The sequence below is a fragment of the Gobio gobio genome (genome assembly GCF_949357685.1).
Source record: "Gobio gobio genome assembly, chromosome: 15".
Lineage (NCBI taxonomy): Eukaryota > Metazoa > Chordata > Actinopteri > Cypriniformes > Gobionidae > Gobio > Gobio gobio.
In genome coordinates, this window is record NC_137108.1 from 50,742,281 (window position 1) to 50,767,350 (window position 25,070).

Here is a 25,070-nt window from a genome sequence, read left to right on the forward strand (position 1 = left end):
GAAAAATGGGCAGGTGTAAGGATTTGAGCGAGTTTGGGCCAGATTGTGACGGGTCAGAGCATCTCCAAAACTGCAGCTCTTGATCAAACAGACGAGCTACTGGAGCTCAAACTGCTCAAGAAGTTAATGCTGGTTCTGATAGAAAGGGCTCAGAACACACAGAGCATCTCAGTTTGTTGCGTGCGGTTAAACGCAATAAAACAAGCGGACTGGAGTGTGTGTGTCAGGCGCTGGCTAGGCAGAACTTCGGATCGTACGAACATACAAAACTCATCTGTTAAATCTGTGTATTTTAAGTCTTGCAAGCGTCCATTTACCTCAGTTAGAGCCATCTAACCATCTAAACTATGCACATTTTCACCATGAAGTATATGGGGCGCCGTTTGTAAAGCGACTCACGCTGAAAATAACAGCAACATTTTGACACATTTAGCTTCAAACAATGTTTAAAAAACTGGTATGAATTTTTGGCGGTCACTTTTTTAGCACATTTACAACAATATTTATCAACTTAGAGATATTTTAAATAGTTAAATCTAAATGTTAAATCTAAATCTAAATGTTAAATCTGAATCTAAATGTTAAATCTAAATCTAAATGCTAAATCTAAATCTTAAATCTAAATCTAAATGTTAAATCTAAATCTAAATCTAAATGTTGAATCTAAATCTAAATGCTAAATCTAAACGTTAAATCTAAATGTTACATTTAAATCTAAATGTAAAATCTAAATGTTAAATCTAAATGTTAAATCTAAATACAAAATCTAAATCTAAATGTTAAATCTAAATATAAATGTTGAATCTAAATGTTTCGGGTAAAACTAAATATTTAACTAATATGCAAATTCAGAATGCAGATAACCGGTTTTAACATTTAGATTTAACATTTAGATTTTACATTTAGATTTAGATGTAACATTTAGATTTAACGTTTAGATTTAACATTTAGATTTAGCATTTAGATTTTGATTTAACATTTAGATTTAGATTTAACATTTAGATTTAACATTTAGATTTAGCATTTAGATTTAACATTTAGATTTAACATTTAGATATAACATTTAGATTTAGATTTAACATTTAGATTTAACATTTAGATTTAACATTTAGATATAACATTTAGATTTAGATTTAACATTTAGATTTAACAATTAACATTTAGATTTAACTATTTAAAATATCTCTAAGTTGACAAATATTGTTGTAAATGTGCTAAAAAAGTGACCGCCAAAAATTCATACCAGTTTTTTAAACATTGTTTGAAGCTAAATGTGTCAAAATGTTGCTGTTTTTTCAGCGTGAGTCGCTTTACAAACGGCGCCCCATAGAAGTATGCCTAATTTGAGAAATTTTGATATTAAATGTGAATTTTACGAACATTTTTGCTATGTTAAATAAACCTGTATATAAATTTCCTTACTAATTTCGGCAAATACATTGTTTTTTTTATTCATTTATTTACAGGGACAGTGCATATTAATGAACATTTCTGTCAATATGCCAGAGTTAGCCAAAAGGCTATTTTTCACCTGCCGTCCCTAGACAGATGTCATCCTAAAAGAGAGTAAAAAAAGTTACATTTTACATAACAATATAACAATTACAATACAATTTTAAAAAGTACTAAGTTAAGATGTACAATAAAAACACATCCGACCAACAACAGACAAATACATGAGGACATACACACAACGCAAGAATCAAACAGGAGGCGGTGAAACAGGTCTAGTATTGGGCTAAGCTCTGATTTTCAATTAACCATTTCTTTAACTGAATCTTAAATGTACTATATGTGGTTACGTTTCTAATGTATATAGGGGTTAGGTTCCACTCAGTAGCAGCTCGAACAAAAAAAGCGGTTTGGCCAAATACACTTTTCCTAAAAGGAATAATGCAATCTGCCCTCGTTGACGTCTGGTTCTGCTATAATCAGCCGTTCGGATATTGACAAACTGGCGTAGAGGAGGGGATGATAGACCATGAATAATTTTTAAAATGTCATTTATCACCTTAAAACTGCACAACTGTGGAGTAAAAACATTAGGCTATTAAAAAAGCGATATGTGTTCATAAAAAACTGAGATGATTTTTTTATACCCAGTACCCAGAACAGCTGCTTGCATAAAGTTGAAGGTAAAAATTAAATTTGCCTATTCCGCGGCTGGCTCTGGGTGTAATGGCTCAACCGAAGGTAATGCTGTCAGATCGTCCATCCATTGAGTGAAATAATCTTACATTAAGAAGCATTTACTAGACAAGCAAAAGTTTTTGTCTTGTTTTGGGGGAAAATAACTCAAAATTAAGTTTTTGCTTAAAATAAGCAAAATAATCTACCAATGGGGTAAGCAAAATAATATTGTTTTCTGTTTGAATTAAGATTATTTTGCTTACCCCATTGGCAGATTATTTAGCTTATTTTAAAGGAGCTGTATGTAGGACTGTGGCCAAAACTGGTACTGCGATCACTTTCAAATGACTGTAGAGCGGTGTATTCCCTCTCCTGACTCGAGGTTGCTACAAGGAGCTTTCAATGGCAAGTGACGAGTCGTACAAAGTAAGTTTTCTTTCTGTTAATTATGTTTATGCTTCAAGAGCGATGTTTTGTGAAGTAATTATGAATCGCAAAAATTTACTAATGGCGATTAGCCAAATATAATCGTAAATATGAACGCTCGTATGTGACAGTACATTCCCACATGAAAAAATACTATAGTAAAATTACAGCAAAGCTAAATAACATTAGCAATGGTCATACAGGTCAACTTGCAGCATGTTTTGTCCACTATATATGCGAAGAACGAATGAGGAATAATTTTTACTGAGGTAACGTTAGGCTACTGTCTCAAATACGTTTTCACATTGCCATAATATGCGTGCTAATGTTGTTTTCCTCAGCGTCCCAGCATAATGACAGAGAAACGGGCTCTGATAATGCATTACTAATGTTAGCAATGACGACTCGCCGTTTTTATTTACCAAACAATTCCTTAACGTTACTTTTCAATTCAATGACCCGCCTCCTCCATCTGCGCTAACCTAACGTTACTTTGCACGAACATGCATATCTTTGTTCGACTGTCATGAATATTTGAAATGTCCATTTACATTAAGTACAAGTTAGCCAAACATAGATGAACCTTACCTGTCCAGGAGAAAATTAGCAACGTTGGCATCAGTCTTCAAATTATTCTCCGTTTTCAGCCGTCTCCATCTTTCAAAGGCATCTCTTATACAAATCCGTGTTTTATTTCGGACACTGTCACGACGTTTTTCTGATTCATAACGAGGCCGTTTAGGTTTCGTAAAGTTAGACATTGTTTATCCAAAAAGTTTGTAGCTGCAGTTGTGGTAACTAGAGCAGAGCTGGCAACCCGAATGCAGAAACACTACGGACTTCGTGATTGGTCGACAGGTGGAGGGTGGGGCTTCAGGCCAAAACACAACATGTCAACGTCAACATCAGTTGAGGGCTGCAACTTCACTTTTAAAATGACAATATCTTGGCCTGACAACTGTTGTCAGTGATATAAGTATTTGAAATTAACATGATTTCTTAATGTCTAGTGACATATCAGGGCCATTTTATGATTAATTGAAATACATTTCTTACATACAGTTCCTTTAAGCAAAAACCCCCTTAATTTTGAGTTATTTTCCCCCAAAACAAGACAAAAACGTTTGCTTGTCTAGTAAATGCTTCTTAATGTAAGATTTTTTAGATATTTGCACTGAAAACGAGACAAAAATACTAAGTAAGAAAAGCATCTTTTGCAGTGTAGTCTAAATATCCAGATTACTTAAAATGTGTCCGTTTTGAGAACTCCAAAGAAAAGGACAGTTCGAAATACTCATAAAAGTTAAGTTGGCTCTACTCAAACCAATTCATTATTGTGAGCGCTAGGGTTTAAGACGGGATGGAGCTCATTCGATTACATGTAAACAGTGTTTAATATTCACGCGGAGTCTCTGGATCCAGGCCCAGCTCTCCCACATCAGGATTAGCCGATGTGTGTGTGTGGAGCTCCTGCAAAACTCAGGACCTGCGCAGATGCAAACATCACAACTGTGAGCGAGCATCATGGGATGAGAGTCAAAAAAAGCATTACTCAGAACCCAGTGACATGTAGCTGACTGTGTTTATAATTCAGAATGTCAACTGTCAAGCATCCCATGTTCAATTTTAGTTACAGTTCCACTTGGGCGACTGATTTATGCATCATTTTTTGATAATTGCAGAGCACCTCGCGGGGGTACCGGCACGGACCAGAAACCATTAGGGCCGATACGCTTGAGTAACATTATTCATGGCTCGGTAAATAAGCTGACATCAAGAAAGATGTGATACATTATTAATGCAGTGATTAAAGATCGGGATACATGGGCTTGATGGAAGGTTGTTGTCATGGCAATGCCACCACACGCAGCTGGATATCGCCCGCAGACCCGGAAGCGTTGAATCTGACAGCGCTAGTGATATCGGCATTCCTGAGGGCAAAGATAGAGAGAGAGGTGAAAACACACTCACACACACACACACACTTAGACGATCCGCAGGCGTTTGCCAACAGTGCAACCCAGCTGTGTCGAACAGAAACCTTTGAGCGAACTGAATCTAGATCAGTGCTGCTTTAAGCCCTTTATTCCCAGAAGCAGCACTCCTGAGAGCAAGCGGCTGTCGAAGTTCAACCCGCTTCCACAAACAGCCTCAGCTCAGGTGCTTTAAGCCTGTAGGAATGAAATGTAATGCCTTTACATGGATAGTTCATCCACAATGGAGAAGACTTTATTTGCTCGTGTTTGGAACACAAAGAAAAATCCTGTAGCATGCAACAGCATCTGCAAAGCTCAAAAAAGAGCCCACACTGCAAAAAATGCTTTCTTACTTAGTATCTTTATCTTGTTTTCAGTCAAAATATCACAAAAATCTTACAGTAGCATTTACGCAAAAGTCAAAAATAATCTGCCAATGGGGTAAGCAAAATAATCTTAATTCAAACAGAAAAAAAGATTATTTTTCTTACCGCATTGTCAGATTATTTTCCTTATTTTAAATGGTTAGTTCTCCCAAAAATGTAAATTCTGTCATTAATTCCTCACCCTCATGTCGTTGGACACCCGTCAGACCTCCGTTCATCTTCAGACACAAATGAAGATATTTTAGTGTAAATCTGATGACTCTGAAAGGCCTCCATTGGCTCAATGGCACTTTACACTCTCAAGACCCTTAAAAGACACTAAAGACGTCGATACAAAGTCCATCTCACTACAGTGGCTCTACAATAACTTTATGAATCGGCGAGAATAGTTTTTGTGCGCAAAAAAACCCTAAATAACGACTTATATAGTGATGACGATTTCAAAACACGGCCTCATGAAGCTTCGAAGCGTTATGAATCAGTGAGTCGATTCAGCGGTTTGAATCGCCAAATTTCAGCAGTTTGGCGGTTTGACACGCGATCCGAATCATGAATCGACTCACTGATTCATAACGCTTCGAAGCTTCATGAGGCCTTGTTTTGAAATCGTCATCACTATGTAAGTCGTTATTTAGGGTTTTTTTGCGCACAAAAACTATTCTCGCCGATTTATAAAGTTATTGTAGAACCACTGTAGTGAGATGGACTTTGTAACTTTAGTCTTTAGTGTCTTTTAAGGGTCTTGAGAGTGTAAAGTGCCATTGAGCCAATGGAGGCCTTTCAGAGCATCAGATTTACACTAAAATATCTTCATTTGTGTCTGAAGATGAACGGAGGTCTGACGGGTGTCCAACGACATGAGGGTCAGTCATTAATGACAGAATTTTCATTTTTGGGTGAACTAACCCTTTAAGCAAAAACTCCCTTAATTTTGAGTTATTTTCCCCCCAAAACAAGACAAAAACTTTTGCTTGTCTAGTAAATGTTTCTTAATGTAAGATTTTTTAGATATTTGCACTGAAAACAAGACAAAAATACTAAGTAAGAAAAGCATTTTTTGCAGTGCAAAAAGCAGCATCTCGAGCAATGCATACTGTACTGTATATTCCAGCAAATAAATCAATTGTTTCTCATATGCAATGAGATTAAATGGAAAGCAAATGCAGGGTTCCCACTTGTACTGGAAAACACATGGAAAATTAGACCTGGGAAGATATTTTCAACAGTCAGCTCAACATACACTCTAAAAAAAAAGGTTCTATATGGCACCAAAAATGGTTATTCGTCGTGATCATAGACGAACCACTTTTGGTGCTATATAGCACCATATCTTAACCCTCTGGGGTTCTTCATTTATGGGTCACAATCAGGACCTTCGGGTCAAAAATGACCGGAGGGCGGGATTAAGATAAAAAAGATTTGAGTAAAATCAATGAAATATATTTTTGTTTAATAATATTTTTTATTTTCTTTTTTGGTGTTTTGAGATAATTTTATGATTTATAATTAATATTTATGCAATAATTATGACCCATTTTTTCCCATTGAATATAATAAAAAAATTATATATATATATAATTTTTTTTTATTAAAGCTGTATTTCATTTTAGAGTCAAGCCTAGGCCTCATGAAAGCAATTTTTTAAATGCGATCGTGCCATACGGTGGACACATTGAGCATTTTTATCACGCAATAGCACATTTTTACCACTATAGTGGATCTTGCGTTTTATAAAAAAAAATAAAAAATCGTAGCTTCATCGGAATGGTCCGAAACTTGATGACTTTATTGGTACTTGGTATATGAACACCCCAAAAAATTGGGGACAGGATTTGAAAAGTCTAAGTGGTCGTAAAAAAAATAGTCACACTCAGGACCTTCGGGTCAAAAATGACCCCCATAGGAAATTAAATGAAAATACAGAGGGTTTTTTTTGTGCATACAATCTGCAAATCAGCCAGGATGCAGGAAAAAAGGACTGAACAGTGAAGGGTTGAATCTCTAAAATATCAAGAGTGCAAAACAGACAAAAAAAAACACACACACACTTACACACAAAAACACACGCACACACAAATTAACGCATTTCATTCCAAAAGCTAATTGTGTTTAGTGTGTGTGTGAGTTTTTTTGTCTGTTTTGCACTCTTGATGTTTTAGAGATTCACCCCTTCATTGTTCAGTCCTTTTTTCTGCATCCTGGCTGATTTGTAGATTGAATGCACAAAAAAAAAACTCTGTATTTTTTATAGTGTACATCTGAAAGATTCTTGGGAAAAGGATTTAGGTATTCAGATCCCTGATGAGTATAGTTGCCAAGTCCACGTATAACACGTGACTTTGGGCTTCTTTTTTTGGCAAGTCGCGTTAAAAAAATCACGAGTCACGGGTTGCATTTTTTTGGGCTTATTTTAAAAAATGTAGTTGCTTGTTAGGAAAATATAATAAGCAACTTCGTTTCTTTACATTTATGGTCGCTGTTTTGTCCAATACATTGCCTGACACTGTCTTCTAACAGCTTATAGCCATTCAGTGCAACGATACAAGTGCTTTAGTAATCCATCCTCATATATCCCGCCTCCTTCTCCCCTCATTGAAGAAAAGTCGCGTTCAACATGACGTTATAAATGCACGTAATGATAGTTAGTAAACGTAAATAGACGTAGGGGAGAGCGGGGCACAACCTAACGCTTTCTCAGTTTGTGTAAATCCACTTGGGGTTCAGAGTATTTATTGTTTCCCATGTTAATTGCACACATGTCTAGTACAATTATGTGGTTTTGTTTCATTAATACAGTGTATACTTTTTTCTTGATTTACCCCGAAATAATGGAAGTGAAATGTGACAGCATGCCCCATAGCTGGGGTACATTATAACATGACCAAATAACAGCTTAAAATGTTACCTGATATAATCAAAAAAATAGACAAACTAAAATATTTTGTCAACAAAATACAATTATTAACTTTTTAAAATAAAATAATGGCATTTTTTAATCATTAAAAATATAAGCATTTTTGAGTTTGACTACAAACACATCTCTAAATACAGCTATACAGCATAGTTCAAAACATAATAATAATTCATAACTTCTGAACATTAACTCTCAGACATTATTCACCCTTTTCTCATGGTTTCTCAAAATAATTAATAAAAGTATAGAATATAATGGCATATTTCTAATAGGGGCTGATTGTAACGCAGTGTTAACACACACCCCATCTGCACTACTGGGATTTAAATCTTGTCTTCTGCTGTTAGATCAGCATTAAAGAACCATCTCAACTTTTAAATAACAGATATAAGATTACAATAAAATCGGATTTGTTTTAAATAAACACAAAAAACAGAGATGAAAACTAAACTTAAGTAAGAAATTTACTTTTGCTATGGTTAAATACATGGTCAGTGATATCTTTCAGAGATTTTTTAATTTTGGCGCTATTTTTTTCTCTAAATAATGCTGATATGGCAACTAGTAAATACACTGAGTTTTGTCATTTTGGCATGTGTGGAAAGGGTTAAAATATGTGTGTTACAACTAACCCGGCGTTAGGTTGTGCCCCGCGCTCCCCTATACATTTTTACAAACAATGCCACCAGCAGAGTTGTGCAGAGATGGAGAGGAAACGGGGAGGAGAGGCACCTAAATTATTATTTTTTAATATTTTTATCATGTATTTAAAATTACAGGCTATTATAAGAAAAAACAAGTATACTAATAATAACAGTAGGTATGGTTCGAATTGCTTTTATTATAAATATGTGGCTATATTGCAGCGCTCCTTGCCTTTGTCTAATGTGCACACTATCCATCCTAAATAGTGTGACATAAGTCATTTTCAATACTTTTTAGGGCAGATATGCACATTGGGCTTGTTTTTTTCCCAGTTTGCAGTGTGTGTGTTCACTACTCACTGCTCCTAATATGTGTGCACTAACTCCGACTATGGGTTACTATAATTGGCCTTCACGTCACTTTTTCTCTTTTTCCATCTCTTCTTCTGCTCCCAGCTGATCGGAGGATATTGCGTGCCCTTTATTGCAATTTGATGATTTTTGTAAAATCACATCTGTTTTTTCTTTTCAACCTCCGAGAGGGTTCAGTTTAATATGTTGCATGCTCATTTATTGATACAAAATAATTGAACAAAAATGATATTGATGTAAATAAATGATATAATATTGGGCTTGTTTTTGAAGCTCGGGTGCTTATTTGTCTCGCGAGAGTTGGCAACACTGCTGATGAGTCTATTAAGATCATAAGTACATGTTCTATCAACTCAAGGCATCAACTAATTCAATATAAAGTTGTACATAGACTTCATTATTCTAGGACTAAGCTTAGCAAATTCTATCCTTCCACCTCCTCTATCTGTAACAAGTGTGAATCTGCTGAAGGCACCGTGGGACATCTCTTTTGCTCATGGCCGAAAGTGTACGAGTTTTGGCACGAAATTTTCCAATTCTATTCAGAAGCTTATTCTTGTGACCTCTCTTTTGACCCGGCTATAGCTGTTTTTGGCTGGTCTAGTTCTCTCCATGGTTTTGGCCATCAAATTCAGAAAGCCCTACAATTTGGCATGGTTGTGGCCAAAACAATAATTCTACGTCTATGGAAAAAGACATCAAAAGCGCTCTTTAAATCCTAAACTCTCCACTACTTTGCATTTAGAAAGACTTAGACATAATATCTCAGGTAATATTGCAGGCTTTGAAGCCGCCTGGGAACCCTTTCTTAACTATTTATCGACTGTTAGTGATAATAGCTTAAAAGTTTGACCCTTTTCATTACCTACAAGTCTTCTTTATACTGCCCAAATCCACTCGCTTAAAAACATATGTATAGTATTTCAAAATTCATAAAATGTATGGAACTGATCTAACTTAAAGGTACAGTTTTCTTTTTTTTGTTCTCCTTTTCTCTTGTTGTTATTATTATTGTGGTTCTTGTTTCCTTGTAAAGTCCTATGTTGTGTTGTTATGTCTTGCTGTGTTATTGTCAAAATAAAAACATAATACACAAAAAAAATATGTCCTGCGAAATCTTATATTTTTTTTTTAAGTTCCTCCGCATCGTGACCGCATTAGCACCTCGGGTGTGTATAATTTTTCAATAATTCAATGGCCGTCGTCAATTATTCCTTACATAAATGTCTTCACTGTCACTTTAGATCAATGTAACGCTTGTCTGGCTATCACCAGACCTAGCTCAGTCTTTTAAGATTGAACATTGGTCTGGGGATTCTGCTCTGTATTTTATACTGCACAAGAGGCGTGATCAACGGGCATAGTTCAAATGACTCTGGTTGAAGGACGATCCAATTGTGTACAGAGTCATTTGAACAAGGCCCGTTGATCACGCCTCTTGTGATCTGATTGGTTGAAGGACTATCCAATTGTGTACTATCAGATCACAAGAGGCGTGATCAACGGGCCTTGTTCAAATGACTCTGTACACAATTGGATCGTCCTTCAACCAGAGTCATTTGAACTATGCCCGTTGATCACGCCTCTTGTGCAGTATAAAATACAGAGCAGAATCCCCAGACCAATGTTCAATCTTAAAAGACTGAGCTAGGTCTGGCAACGCAATTGGATAGTCCTTCAACCAATCAGTTGGATAGACCAACGATCCATCGCTCCATCGCTCCGTCATTGTGTTAAACCCACCAATAGCGCGCCAGGTGGATAAGCCGGTTTGTGATTGGTCCCTGCAAATTTGTAACAGAAGCAGGATAGAAATATATACAGGTTTCCAGCCTGAGCTGCAGGGCGAAATCAAATTAGACTGGGTTTACCATCTTTGCTGAATAAAACTATTCATTTCTGCTTTTTAAAAAAAAATCATACTGACCCCAAACTTCAGAAGTCAAGGTTGCAATTTGAAGTATAATTGGAAGCTGACTGCTGGCTTTTGTGTGTTTTATCACAATCAATCACAGGAAGAGCAAGCTGTGCTGACCACAGATTGCTCAGACGGTGGGAAATCTTCTTTTTTACATTACGGACTTCACAAACATGCCATGAATAATTGCAGAAAAGCATGTTTTTCCTTTCTCTGATTGTTAATCGCACTAAATTACCTTGTTAAATAGACAGGCCTTTCATTCTGCTGTTCATACGCTGCTCTGAACTTCATGTTAAACCCAGACTGCAGGAACGATATGAGGGGAACGTGTTCAGGCAGCAGATGGCTGCGTGTTGGCGGAAAGTGTGAATTCATATGTGTGTGTGTGTGTGTGTGTGTGTGTGACAGAGGTGAGTCAGGGCCCTGCTGCGCTGCGACTTTGTGGTTGGATCGGGCTCTGGGTTAGTGGGTTTAATCTCTGTCCCAAATGTCACACGCACACTGAAGATGGGAGGAGAAGCCGCTGGAATCAGCAGGAGGAGAGGACACGAGGATCTCTGCGGGATTCCTGTGGAGAGAAGAAGCAAAACAGCTTTTGAGTCGCAGTCATTCACAATTATAAAGAGACAGTCCCGCCTCCAAACGCACACCATTGGTCGAGCCAAAACTGCATTTCTTGGAATGTCTACAAATGTATTTCCAACATTGGTCAGCAGAATAAAAAAAAGAGGACAATAAAAAGGTTGCAAAATGTTTTTGTGTATCTACTGCACTACAAAAAGGGGTTTAAACACATTTGACATCACAAATTTGTTAACGATATTGTAAGCATATTGTTTAGTTGTGTTTGGAGTCGACTGTTGTATTTGTGATAACGCAATGCATTTACACACACACACACACCGATCAGACATAACATTATAACAGGTGACGTGACTAACACTGATGATCTCCTGTTAGTGGGTGGGATATATTAGGCAGCAAGTGAACATTTTGTCCTCAGAGTTGATGTGTTAGAAGCAGGAAAAATGGGCAAGTGTGAGGATTTGAGCGAGTTTGACAAGGGCCAGATTGTGACGGGTCAGAGCATCTCCAAAACTGCAGCTCTTGTGGGGTGTTCCCGGTCTGCAGTGGTCAGTCAATATCAAAAGTGACCCAAGGAAGGACCAGTGGAGAACCGGCCACAGGGTCATGGAGGACCAGTGGAGAACCGGCCACAGGGTCATGGAGGACCAGTGGAGAACCGGCCACAGGGTCATGGAGGACCAGTGGAGAACCGGCCACAGGGTCATGGAGGACCAGTGGAGAACCGGCCACAGGGTCATGGAGGACCAGTGGAGAACCGGCCACAGGGTCATGGAGGACCAGTGGAGAACCGGCCACAGGGTCATGGAGGACCAGTGGAGAACCGGCCACAGGGTCATGGAGGACCAGTGGAGAACCGGCCACAGGGTCATGAAGGACCAGTGGAGAACCGGCCACAGGGTCATGGAGGACCAGTGGAGAACCGGCCACAGGGTCATGAAGGACCAGTGGAGAACCGGCCACAGGGTCATGAAGGACCAGTGGAGAACCGGCCACAGGGTCATGGAGGACCAGTGGAGAACCGGCCACAGGGTCATGAAGGACCAGTGGAGAACCGGCCACAGGGTCATGAAGGACCAGTGGAGAACCAGCCACAGGGTCATGGAGGACCAGTGGAGAACCGGCCACAGGGTCATGGAGGACCAGTGGAGAACCGGCCACAGGGTCATGGAGGACCAGTGGAGAACCGGCCACAGGGTCATGAAGGACCAGTGGAGAACCGGCCACAGGGTCATGAAGGACCAGTGGAGAACCGGCCACAGGGTCATGGAGGACCAGTGGAGAACCGGCCACAGGGTCATGAAGGACCAGTGGAGAACCGGCCACAGGGTCATGAAGGACCAGTGGAGAACCGGCCACAGGGTCATGGAGGACCAGTGGAGAACCGGCCACAGGGTCATGGAGGACCAGTGGAGAACCGGCCACAGGGTCATGAAGGACCAGTGGAGAACCGGCCACAGGGTCATGAAGGACCAGTGGAGAACCGGCCACAGGGTCATGGAGGACCAGTGGAGAACCGGCCACAGGGTCATGAAGGACCAGTGGAGAACCGGCCACAGGGTCATGAAGGACCAGTGGAGAACCGGCCACAGGGTCATGAAGGACCAGTGGAGAACCGGCCACAGGGTCATGAAGGACCAGTGGAGAACCGGCCACAGGGTCATGGAGGACCAGTGGAGAACCGGCCACAGGGTCATGGAGGACCAGTGGAGAACCGGCCACAGGGTCATGGAGGACCAGTGGAGAACCGGCCACAGGGTCATGGAGGACCAGTGGAGAACCGGCCACAGGGTCATGGAGGACCAGTGGAGAACCGGCCACAGGGTCATGGAGGACCAGTGGAGAACCGGCCACAGGGTCATGGAGGACCAGTGGAGAACCGGCCACAGGGTCATGGAGGACCAGTGGAGAACCGGCCACAGGGTCATGAAGGACCAGTGGAGAACCGGCCACAGGGTCATGGAGGACCAGTGGAGAACCGGCCACAGGGTCATGAAGGACCAGTGGAGAACCGGCCACAGGGTCATGAAGGACCAGTGGAGAACCGGCCACAGGGTCATGGAGGACCAGTGGAGAACCGGCCACAGGGTCATGAAGGACCAGTGGAGAACCGGCCACAGGGTCATGAAGGACCAGTGGAGAACCAGCCACAGGGTCATGGAGGACCAGTGGAGAACCGGCCACAGGGTCATGGAGGACCAGTGGAGAACCGGCCACAGGGTCATGGAGGACCAGTGGAGAACCGGCCACAGGGTCATGAAGGACCAGTGGAGAACCGGCCACAGGGTCATGAAGGACCAGTGGAGAACCGGCCACAGGGTCATGGAGGACCAGTGGAGAACCGGCCACAGGGTCATGAAGGACCAGTGGAGAACCGGCCACAGGGTCATGAAGGACCAGTGGAGAACCGGCCACAGGGTCATGGAGGACCAGTGGAGAACCGGCCACAGGGTCATGGAGGACCAGTGGAGAACCGGCCACAGGGTCATGAAGGACCAGTGGAGAACCGGCCACAGGGTCATGAAGGACCAGTGGAGAACCGGCCACAGGGTCATGGAGGACCAGTGGAGAACCGGCCACAGGGTCATGAAGGACCAGTGGAGAACCGGCCACAGGGTCATGAAGGACCAGTGGAGAACCGGCCACAGGGTCATGAAGGACCAGTGGAGAACCGGCCACAGGGTCATGAAGGACCAGTGGAGAACCGGCCACAGGGTCATGGGCGGCCGAGGCTTTTGGACGAGCTACTGGAGCTCAAATTGCTCAAGAAGTTAATGCTGGTTCTGATAGAAAGGTGTCAGAATACACAGAGCATCTCAGTTTGTTGTGTATGGGGCGGCACAGCCGCTGACCAGTGCCCATGCTGACCCCTGACCCCGCCCAAAGCACCAACAGTGGCCCGTGAGCATCAGAACTGGACCACGGAGCAATGGAAGAAGGTGGACTGGTCTGATGATCACGTGTTCTTCTACATCGCGTGGATGGCCGGGTGTGTGTGTGTGGCTTACCTGGGGAACACATGGCACCAGGTGCATTATGGGAAGAAGGCGAGCCGGTGGAGGCAGTGATGCTTTGGCCAATGTTCTGCTGGGAAACCTTGAGTCCTCCATCATGTGGATGTGACTTTGACACGTCCCACCTACATAAGCATTGTTGAGCCCATGTCCAGCCTTTCATGGAAACGGTTTTCCCTGGTGTCTGTGGCTCTTTCAGCAGATAATGCGCCGCCACAAAGCACTAATGCTTCAGGAATGGTTTGAGGAGCACAACAACGAGTTTGAGTCCAAATTCCCCAGATCTCAATCCAATAGAGCATCTGTGGGATGTGCCGAACAAACAATTCCCATCCGTGGAGGCCCCACCACGCAACTTACAGGACTTAAAGGATCTGCTGCTAACATCTTGGTGCCAGATCCCACAGCACACCTTCAGGGGTCTAGAGGAGTCTCGATGGGTCAGGGCTGTTTGGGCAGCAAAAGAGGGATGTTATGCCTGATCTGGTTTTTGAAAGAATGCTAAACGGTTGTCTCTGCATATTAAACTGCCATAGAAAGTATTTTAACACTGAATGAATGATGCACTTCACCTTTAACAGTGCTCAAGGAAATCACCTCAGAGAGAAAAAGCCGCACTCAAGTATTAAAGCTGCTCATTCAGAGAAAATGTGTCGTCATTTTTTGCCAATAATGTGCAAAATGTTTCCAATAATAAACAGATGTTCTCCGTCTCACTTACGCTTTCTTTCCTTGCTGTATAATCAGATCGCTAAAGTGAACTTTTTCAAGTTTGTCTGTGATGTACCGCTGCTCTGCACCTGTTTAAGAGGCGTATGTTTGACATTAAACCTGGTGTTCCTCTCTCTCTCTCTCTCTCTCTCTCTCTTCAGCTGGGAGAAGAATCCGGCAGACTTTGAGCCTCACCATCTAAAGCTGGAGGAATGCATGTCTGCGGACCAGATTCCCACTACGGAACACATCCAAGGCTACGTGAAGAAAGTAAGAAGCTCCTGTTTAGCTTCTTGTACACAGTAGGAACATATAACCGAATCATGAATATTCAAATCTGCTCATGCATATTAAAATGTTGACAAATATTTGTGCTAAAACTTGCCAGTTATTAGTTCAGCCCTGCTATTTACTCAATATAAGGTGGATATTAAATGGATAGTTTTTTCACTGAGCTTGCAGTGCATTATGGGATTGCTCCATGCAATGCTGAGCGCATTGGAAATTCATTTCATCTAGTGGAAGTGTTTGGTACTGCGCACAAACAAAATCTTACTGAATGCTCATTTTTTGAGATATCAACTTCAGATTTGGAACACAACTAGTTTAGATTTATGGCTTTAGATTTTCTCGCAGTTTTAGAGTAAATGTTTTGGAAAATCTATAAGTCAGTATTTTATGAATTTTTCATAATAATAAACTTAACGGAGTGTCTTTTTACACCAAATAGCGTGCCTTGTTGGCAAGTGCTATTCACACTAGCTCCGCCTAATAATGCCTGGCTTTGCCAAACAATATCTTCAGTGGTGCAATCAGTAAAGCGTATGGCTAATAGAGCATTGTTTTGACACGATCAACACAGGTTCCAATCCGCCTTTTGCCGAGCTCGCTTTTAAAAAATAAGAAAATGTTCTAAATATGGAAATAAAGTGCCTAACTAAATGTTTAATAATAATAAAAGCATTTATCAGGCATGAAAACGGGTCAGGGGTGAAAAAGGTGAGAATTATATTACCCCTCTAGGGGGGTTCGGGGACATGCTCCCCCGTAAGAAAAATGTAAATATTCCATATTTTAAAGCATCAATCTGATGCATTTTGAGATGCTTTTTTTGCCAACCTGGGGAGAGGTTGCATATAATGTGTGCTGGCCAACTAGTCTAAAAATAAGAAACCCCTAGGAAATAGTAAAAAACAAAGGAACATTGTGTGTACATTTAAGATTAGCTACTTAATTTATTATTCCAATATCCTAATATGACACTAAATACCACAGGGAAAAGGCCTTTATTTGTGACGTGCTGTCTTTGCATTTGAACATTGTAGGCCTGCATTTTAAACAGGACACGCATTAGCTGAATAAATGTTAGCCAGTACAAACATATTTATAGAAAACAGTTGACAATGAATAGACAGGAGTCCAATTATAGCAAAACTTCTTCTAAAAAGAAGATCAAGTATAATTTAGACGAATCCGACATGTAATGAGGGCTGTGTTAACAGTAAAACGTCTGTCATTTAACCAATTTTAAAAACACGGATGGATAATACAAAATGCTTTCTGATATTTTGACAGAAAAAAAAACACAAGCAAGAACAAAATTTTAACTTAGTCCATCAATTTTCATTTTACAATTATCTTATGTGCTGATCGAGAAGCACCCTGAATCTCGCGCTCCTTTCTGGCATGCGCACCGGTTCGCAGTTCACTGAATATGAAAACCCTCCACCCCAAAAAATTGTTCTCATCGAATCTACACGATTCACGCAGGTCACCTATTTTGGTTTCAAAATGGCGAATTTCGCCGAAAGGCGAGGGATTTTCATGCATGATTTATTGGGTAGGGTTAGGGGTAGGGAGGGCTTTTATTGTCCCTTTAAGGCGGCATCCATTTCATAATTTTAATAAATATAATCATTTACACTCTATATTGTTATTGCATCCTGTTAATGTACAAAAATACTGAGGTGCAAATAGTGTGTATCTGTCAAAATAAAGTATAAATTACATGTAATTACTATTTATATTGCAAAGAACTGCTACTTTTAAATGGTGTAAATAGAATATATCATTATTTTCACTTAGTAAATAGCATCTACAACTATTTGCACTTAGTGTAAATATCATCTATTGCTAAGAAAATGTTTTTTTCATTTAGTGTAAATACAATCTAGTTGCTATTAACACTAAACTTAAACTTCTATAACTTTATTCACTATTTTTTAGGGCTGCAACTAACGATTATTTTAATACTCGATTAAAATGTCGATTATTTTACGATTAATCGGATTTTAAAAAAAACATTGATTTCCAATCCTTTATTCAAAAATAGAACTGACAGTGCAAATTCACAGTGCAAAAAATCTTCAGAAAGTGCACAGGTTGCTACAATAAATCAAAAAATCTTTTTTTTTTTATAAAGAAAAATACTAATCAGAAAACTTAACAGGATGTTAGAACTTGTTCTCTACACGACACTCAGACGCACACACTCACAAACAAAATGTGATGGGTTTAGTTAAATTGTAATGCATTAAGAATTTCTCTAAAATGTCCAAACCCATTATATACTTCTGGAGAATAACATCTACTGTATTAACCTATTAATATGAATGAAATTAAAGTTTAAACATGCAATACAGACACCGATTTAACTGCTGTGACATATAAACAAATATTATGTAACAATTAGATAAAACTACTCCTCCTAAAGAAGAACACAATGAATGATATGCATTCTTTATAACAACTTGCATACAACATTCCTTATATATTAAATATGGATTAAATAATGAATGTATAATAAATATAACGAATGTCTTTTGTTGTTTGATTAATATTAATGGCACAAATGGAAGGAGGTTAATGGACTGCTGTCCCTTTAAGACCGAATGCGGACCGAAAATGACAATAGATATTAGTCATAGTTTTTGTCATTCAAAGCTGGTTTTGATTTTCGTCTCGTTTTTGTCTGTGAAAAATGTTGTTGATTAAAATATTGACAAATTATTTGTCAACGAAATTAACATAGCAACAGATTGAAAAATGAATGGGCCAAAAAAGGCAAGTGAATAAAAACATGTCTTTAGTCTTGCAAACTATACCACCCCTGCTTTACTACTGTTATTAACAAGCTAACGCTAACTCGTCATGCTTGTCAAGCTGGATAACGAGTAACCAGAAGAGCTACTGGAGGGACGCCAACTCTTTTAATTATCGAATTTTATCGATTCGTTGTTGCAGCCCAACTATTTTTTTAAACTTTTTTTCTCTTCAGCAATAATCTGCCAAGTGACATCTTTAAAAAGAGACCAAACTTCAGTCTGTGCTCCAAAACATTCAAGATTTATCATTTCATTTTCAGGTCTATGCTCAAAAAGTGAATAAATGGGTAATAAATGTTCTATAAATATAATTTACAACCATAAAATCCCCTAAAAATACAAAAACGTTATCGATCTAAAATATAGTACATTAATTTCATTGAAATAAAAAAACATCATTTTTGACCACCACAGAAAAGCTGCCTATTTTGTGACATAGCAATTTGTTACAACTACAAAATCATAAATTAATATGGCATATCCTTAAAACCCTGTGAAATGCAGAATATTTGTATAAAGTTGTCATCTTTTTTTCATGACAATGTCAGCTAATGCAAAACACCATGGTATTTTCACAGAAATGTACTTTACTTAATATATATTAATATAGACAACTATTTTAAATCGTGATAATATTTCACTGTTTTGATGAGCAGAAAAGACTCCCCAATCCCTCTCGCAGTCACTATATAGAGCACAGACCTGTTGCGGCGCACATCCGGCCGTGATTAATCGCAATGATCCATCACGAATACGATCCTTCCACCCGTCACATCAAACTCGGAAATTATTCCGTGCCCCCTCACAGACGGAGGAGAAAAACGGCTTCTTATCTATGCCATTTCATTTGCATCATTGTTGCAAATATAATGACAGGACTCCCGGCGTCAGCATTCAATATGCATTAAACAATGCCACTGGAAAGGACGGGCCTGTTCCCGCTTTAATTTTAGAGGAAATAACCTGCGCACCTCACAGAGAGTGATTCTGCTGGAGTGGGCGAAGGCGTCAGATGGAGATAGTGGAGGCAGGCCTCAGGCTGGCCTTTATTAAAGCAGCATAATGGAAAATGGCATCATTAGCATTCCTTGACAGTTAACGATTCAATTTGGTTTGATGAGAATTCAAAGACTGGCTTCCAAACGCGAACTGACAATAAAGTGGTAGATGCTGGCCTGATTTGGGATGCAGAGGGCGGTCAATGGTGGACCGCTGCCATTGTAATCAGCGCTTGCTAATTTCAAATAGCTGATGGTGTGGCCGCTTCTGCAATATATTGTTTTGAACTGCATTTTATTGTTAGGGTAATGTGGCAAATCAATCGCTTTTAATGTTCTTGCGATGAGGAAACTGGAAATGAAAGGAACTACTTTCTCCGAATCAAACTTTTTATGTCGTTCAACAGCACAACTCTTGTACATTTCATTTGTTCAGAGAGTCTGGCCGCGCTCCATTGACAAGCGTTTACTTCCTTGAAGGCGGGAACTCTGTTGAAGTTTAAAATAGGGCTGGGCAAATTAACGGGCGATTAATTTTTTCAGCTTAACGCATTAAAAATATTTAACGCAAATAACGCAGTGTCCGTTTTTATATCCATTTTTGCTTAGCGTTACATGATCATCACGCTCTTATTCATCTAAATGCTTCCAAGCGTGAAAAGACACAAGCGAACGCGCTGTATGCCAATGTCCTGTGTGTGTGTGTGTGTGTGTGTGTGTGTGTGGATGCGTCTCATGTCAGCTAATCAAGGGACACACACACACACACACACACACACACACACTCGACGCATAGATAGACTCGCGTCAGTTTCCTGCTCACATCGAGTTCTCTTTTGCTCTTGAACAAACAATAACACAGAGGATTTTGAGTATTCTCATATTAGGAGTCTTAAATGAGTTAAATAACGTCTTAAATGAACTTAAAGAGTTGTGAGGAGATGAGATGCGCGTGAGATCCGCAGCTGAAAAAAATCTCAATTCGTTCACGAGTTATAGCCATTTTAGTAAAAGTGGCTCCGCCCACATCAAACGTTTTGGCGCCCATTAGCGATCGATTTTATATATATATATGCACACACACACACACACACACACACACACACACACACACACACACACACACACACACACACACACACACACACATATACATAATTATTGATATTCAGTCTCCATAGAATATTTTTGCACTGGTTTATTTCCGATCGGGCGAAAATCCTAATACTAGTTCACAAAAGTACGATTTGGACAAAATTCAAAATGGTGGAAATTAAATCAGAGATATACGTTTTGTTCGTCTTGACCAAGGGATTACAATGATATGAGTCTACAACAAATGGTCTAGTTTCATGTTTTTGAGCGCTGTAGCGATTTGGCCAATCGGGGTCATACCTTGTCAGCCTCTCCCCAAATTGAGGCCTACCATCTGGCCAAGTTTCAAGTCTCTAGGCCTTACAGTTTTACAGCAGAAGAATAATAATAATAATAAAAATCTTCGCGCTTGAACCCCTAATAATATGTAAATATTCATTGATAAATCCAAGCTGAAATTCTGTCTTGTGTGAGAAGGCTTTTCATATGTTAATAACTCCGGTTACGTGATGTTTTGTTCTCGGAGCACATGGGGAAGATGGCTTAAGGATTTAAAGTTGTCCTTGGCTTTCCTTGTTGTCGGCTACTGTAAACAATCTCATTGTTTAAGCAGAATAAATGTGGAAACTCATGTCGGTCTGAACTGGCATTGATTTTCAGCGAGAAAAATATAGTCTTACTCTGTTTCTCTCTCTCTCCTCAGCAGATCCAGGATGCGGCGGATCAGGGCATCATGTTTGTGGGCTTCATCCAGGAGCCAGCTGGCCTCCGCCCACACGGGCCCCGGCTCGGAGAACCAGAGGAGCCCTCCCTCTCCCTGCACTCCAGCCCCAGCTCGCTGCACGGCTCCGGGCTCACGCCCAGCCCCAGTCCCCTGGAGGAGCCGGAGCCGGAGCTGGAGCCGGAGCTGGAGCCGGAGCTGGAGCCGGGAGACGAGTCTGGAGCGGAGAACGAAGGGAAGGCTCTGAGAGAGGGCAGGAAGGCTTCTGAAGGCGGAGAAGGAGATGATCTCTCTGTTGAGACATCAGCCGTGTTGAAATCAGGATCTGGTGAAACACTGACACACAACAACAACGACACGGCCAGAATCAAAGACACCAGTGAGAAAGCCAGCAGGGTGACCCTGACTAAAAGCGGTGGGTTGAGCGTCTTTATCCTCTGATCAAACCAAACCTCTCAAAGACATTTTAGCCATTTTTCAGGTTGAGCCCATGCACACGTGTACCAAGTTTGGTGAAAAAAATCTCAATTCGTTCACGAGTTATAGCCATTTTAGTAAAAGTGGCTCCGCCCACATCAAATGCTTTGGCGCCCATTAGCGATCGATTTTATATATATATATGCATACATACACACACACACACACGTTGTGTTTTCATGTTTTATGGGGACTTTCCATAGGCGTAATGGTTTTTATACCGTACATACCGTATATTCTATCCCCCTACACCAGGGGTCTCCAACCTTTTTGTGAGCGAGGGCTCCCTGAAGGGATAAAAAAGTCTTGAGGGCTACTTGTTTAATATAGGCACAGACACACACACGCACACACACACACACACACACTCACACACACACACACACACACACACAGGAATTCTGTCTCCCACTTCTCATTGAAATAATAAGTCTTTTTCTTTTTTGCATGACTTGCATCATCAGCCATAATTAATCTTTTTTTCTTTTTTATAGTTCAATTTATCTCATGTAGAGTATGTATACCGTCTGCCCGCGACCAACTCAATTAGCAGAAGTGACGGTTTTTTTGTTTTTGCACAAAGTAATGTTGCCTATGGCAACGTACGTGCAGATTCAAAATATTTTAAATTATTGAATTATTTTATTATGTTTTAATGGTATATGAAATGTCACCAATAGTTATTTTCTCATTTTATGCCATTATCATAAAAAAAAAAAAAAAGAAAAAAAAAAAAAGAAAGATTACAATTCAGGCTATTTATAGAACGTGCTCGCGGGTGACCCAGAGACTCCACGCGGGCTACCAGGTGCCCGCGGGCACCATGTTGGAGACCACTGCCCTACACCTACCCATCACGCACACACACACACACACACACACACACACACACACAGGATCTGGTGAATTTTAGGACATTTTAGGACAATCAAAGTGCGCTTTAGTTTTTTGATCGGTAAGAGTCTCTTCTGCTCACCAAGGCTGCATTTATTTTAATCAAAATTAGTGCTGGGCATCGATTAAAAAAAAATTAACTAATTAATCGCATTTTTTTCTGTAATGAATCGCAAGTTTTTAATATTTTACGTTTTTAATATTTTGATATTGTAATAATTTCAGTTACTCTCCAAATTAATGTATAAACAATTTAAAGACAGCATATTTTAAATATGTGTTGTATTGTCATATTTTTATGAATGAAGGCCAGTGATACTAAAGTCTCTATGAAACATTAATGACGTTACATTACAGTAAAAATGAAAGCTCCCAATTTCAACATTTATTAGGCTTTAAACAAAACAACTTTTAATTTAAGTGAACTTAAAACAATCTTTACATAAACCCATTATAATAAATCTTATATTTACCCATGGCCTTCCCTGTTATACATATACAGAAATGTAATAGTTATCTTTCTTAACTGCATAAATAATAAATTAAATATAGATGAATCATCATTAAAGCTACAATTTTCTCTGTTCCCGTTGTTCTTTGATGAACATTAATGACATCATCATCAGTGCTACTGTCACTTTAAGAACAGCCGCGGATCTCACGCGCATCTCATTTCCTCTCAACTCTTTAAGTTCATTTAAGACGTTATTTAACTAATTTAAGACTCCTAATATGAGAATACTCAAAATCCTCTGTGTTATTGTTTGTTCAAGAGCAAAAGAGAACTCGATGTGAGCAGGAAACTGACGCGAGTCTATCTATGGGTCGAGTGTGTGTGTGTGTGTGTGTGTGTCCCTTGATTAGCTGACATGAGACGCATCCACACACACACACACACACACACACACAGGACATTGGCATACAGCGCGTTCGCTTGTGTCTTTTCACGCTTGGAAGCATTTAGATGAATAAGAGCGTGATGATCATGTAACGCTAAGCAAAAATGGATATAAAAACGGACGCTGCGTTATTTGCGTTAAATATTTTTAATGCGTTAAGCTGAAAAAATTAATCGCCCGCGTTAACGCGTTAATTTGCCCAGCCCTAATCAAAATACAACACAACAACAATACAATACAACACAACGTAATATATTTGAATATATAGTAAAGTGTGATTTATTCCTGTGATCAAGTCATTACTCCAGTCTTCAGTGTCACATGATCCTTCAAAAATCACTCTAATATGATGCTCAACAAACATTTATGACTATTATCAATGTAAAAAAATGTTTCTTTGATGCATATAAAGTTCAAAAGAACAGCATTTATCTGAAATAGAAAGCTTTTGCAACATTGTACTAGTGTTCAAAAGTTTTTGGTCAGTAAGAATTTTTTATTTTTGGGAAAGAACTTAAGGTTTTGAGGGCCAGTTTGCTCCCTTTAACACGTAAGCTTTCATGTCTAAATAAAAAAATGTCAACATTACACATTAAGGTGGTTATTTATTTATATTTTGTCACCGTGTGCCTTTTAGATTTGTACCCGAAATCATCAAAAGTTATTCTAGCGATCTCTCGTGCGTCTCCATTCACAGAAACATGTGATGTCTGGTGTCATTATAAAGCTCTCAGTCTCACACACAGCGCTGGCTAATCCAGATATGGACATTTCCTTTGTAGAACTAACCAACCGCGAAAGTTTGCAGCTGAAAACCACATCTGATTGGTCAATGTGATACGAGTAGACATGTGCCGGTAAACGGTAATACGATATACCGCAATAATGAACATGCACAATATTGTTATCGTGGGCACTTCAAAATACCGTGAATATTTATCTATTAGCCTACCTATTATTCTGATTTTTAGAAAGCATTTACTTTACCCATCAACCGTTTAAAATGAACAATACGTCAAAGAGGAACGAGCAAAACAAAACCCAACGTGCATGAGCACATGGCGGAACGAGTGAAGGACGTGCCTTGAATGAAACGCACATTCACTCTCTGCCAGCAGAGGGCGCTGACGCAACAGCAGAAGTGCAGCCGTTTCTCCGGAAATCCCTGCTAAACAAAACAGTTTTCTGTATTCGCTACTGTGATCATCACATAACTATAACTAATACTTAAAGACTTAAGGCTATTCATTTTCAAACTTAAACATTTTATATTTTAATCTGGACTAAATCACATGCCCTAGATATTGTTTGAATATGTTTTGATTGTTATTCAGTCACACACTTTACAATAAGGCTCCATTATTTAACATTAGTTCATTCATTAACAAACTGACAATGAAAAATACTTCTAAAACGTGTATTAATCTTAGTTAAATGTACATTTCAGCATTTAATAACACATTATTAATATCAAAAGTTGTAACTGTATTATTTAATGAACCCGAGCTTACACTGACTAACAGTTGCTTTTTTAACTAACATTATCAGAGAAGAATAACTGTAAAAATGTTGTTATTTGCTCTTTGTTGATGTTAATGCATTAACTAGTGAGACTTTATTGTAAAGTGTTACCTATTGTTCTTTAGCTCTTTAATATGTTTTAAATATTTGTTTACTTTATACATTTTTGTGTATTGCTTTATTATATTTAAATGTTTGGTTCTTTTGTTATTAGAAAGTTATTAAACCTGTTATAGTATGACACTTTTTTTTGCAACAAATTTCATTATCGTGATAATATCG

The 25,070-nt window shown here is 39.4% G+C and overlaps 1 protein-coding gene across 1 annotated transcript in view; it reads left to right on the forward strand.

The window, feature by feature from the left end:
• Positions 1-25,070, forward strand: part of rftn1b (raftlin, lipid raft linker 1b) — a gene marked incomplete at its 3' end in the record, with an annotated part of 223,971 nt that overhangs the window by 92,653 nt on the left and 106,248 nt on the right. The window contains exons 4-5 of the mRNA XM_079838147.1: positions 15,241-15,349; positions 20,980-21,412. Of these exons, the coding sequence (XP_079694273.1) occupies positions 15,241-15,349; positions 20,980-21,412 (542 nt within the window). The remainder of the gene's footprint in view (positions 1-15,240; positions 15,350-20,979; positions 21,413-25,070) is intronic.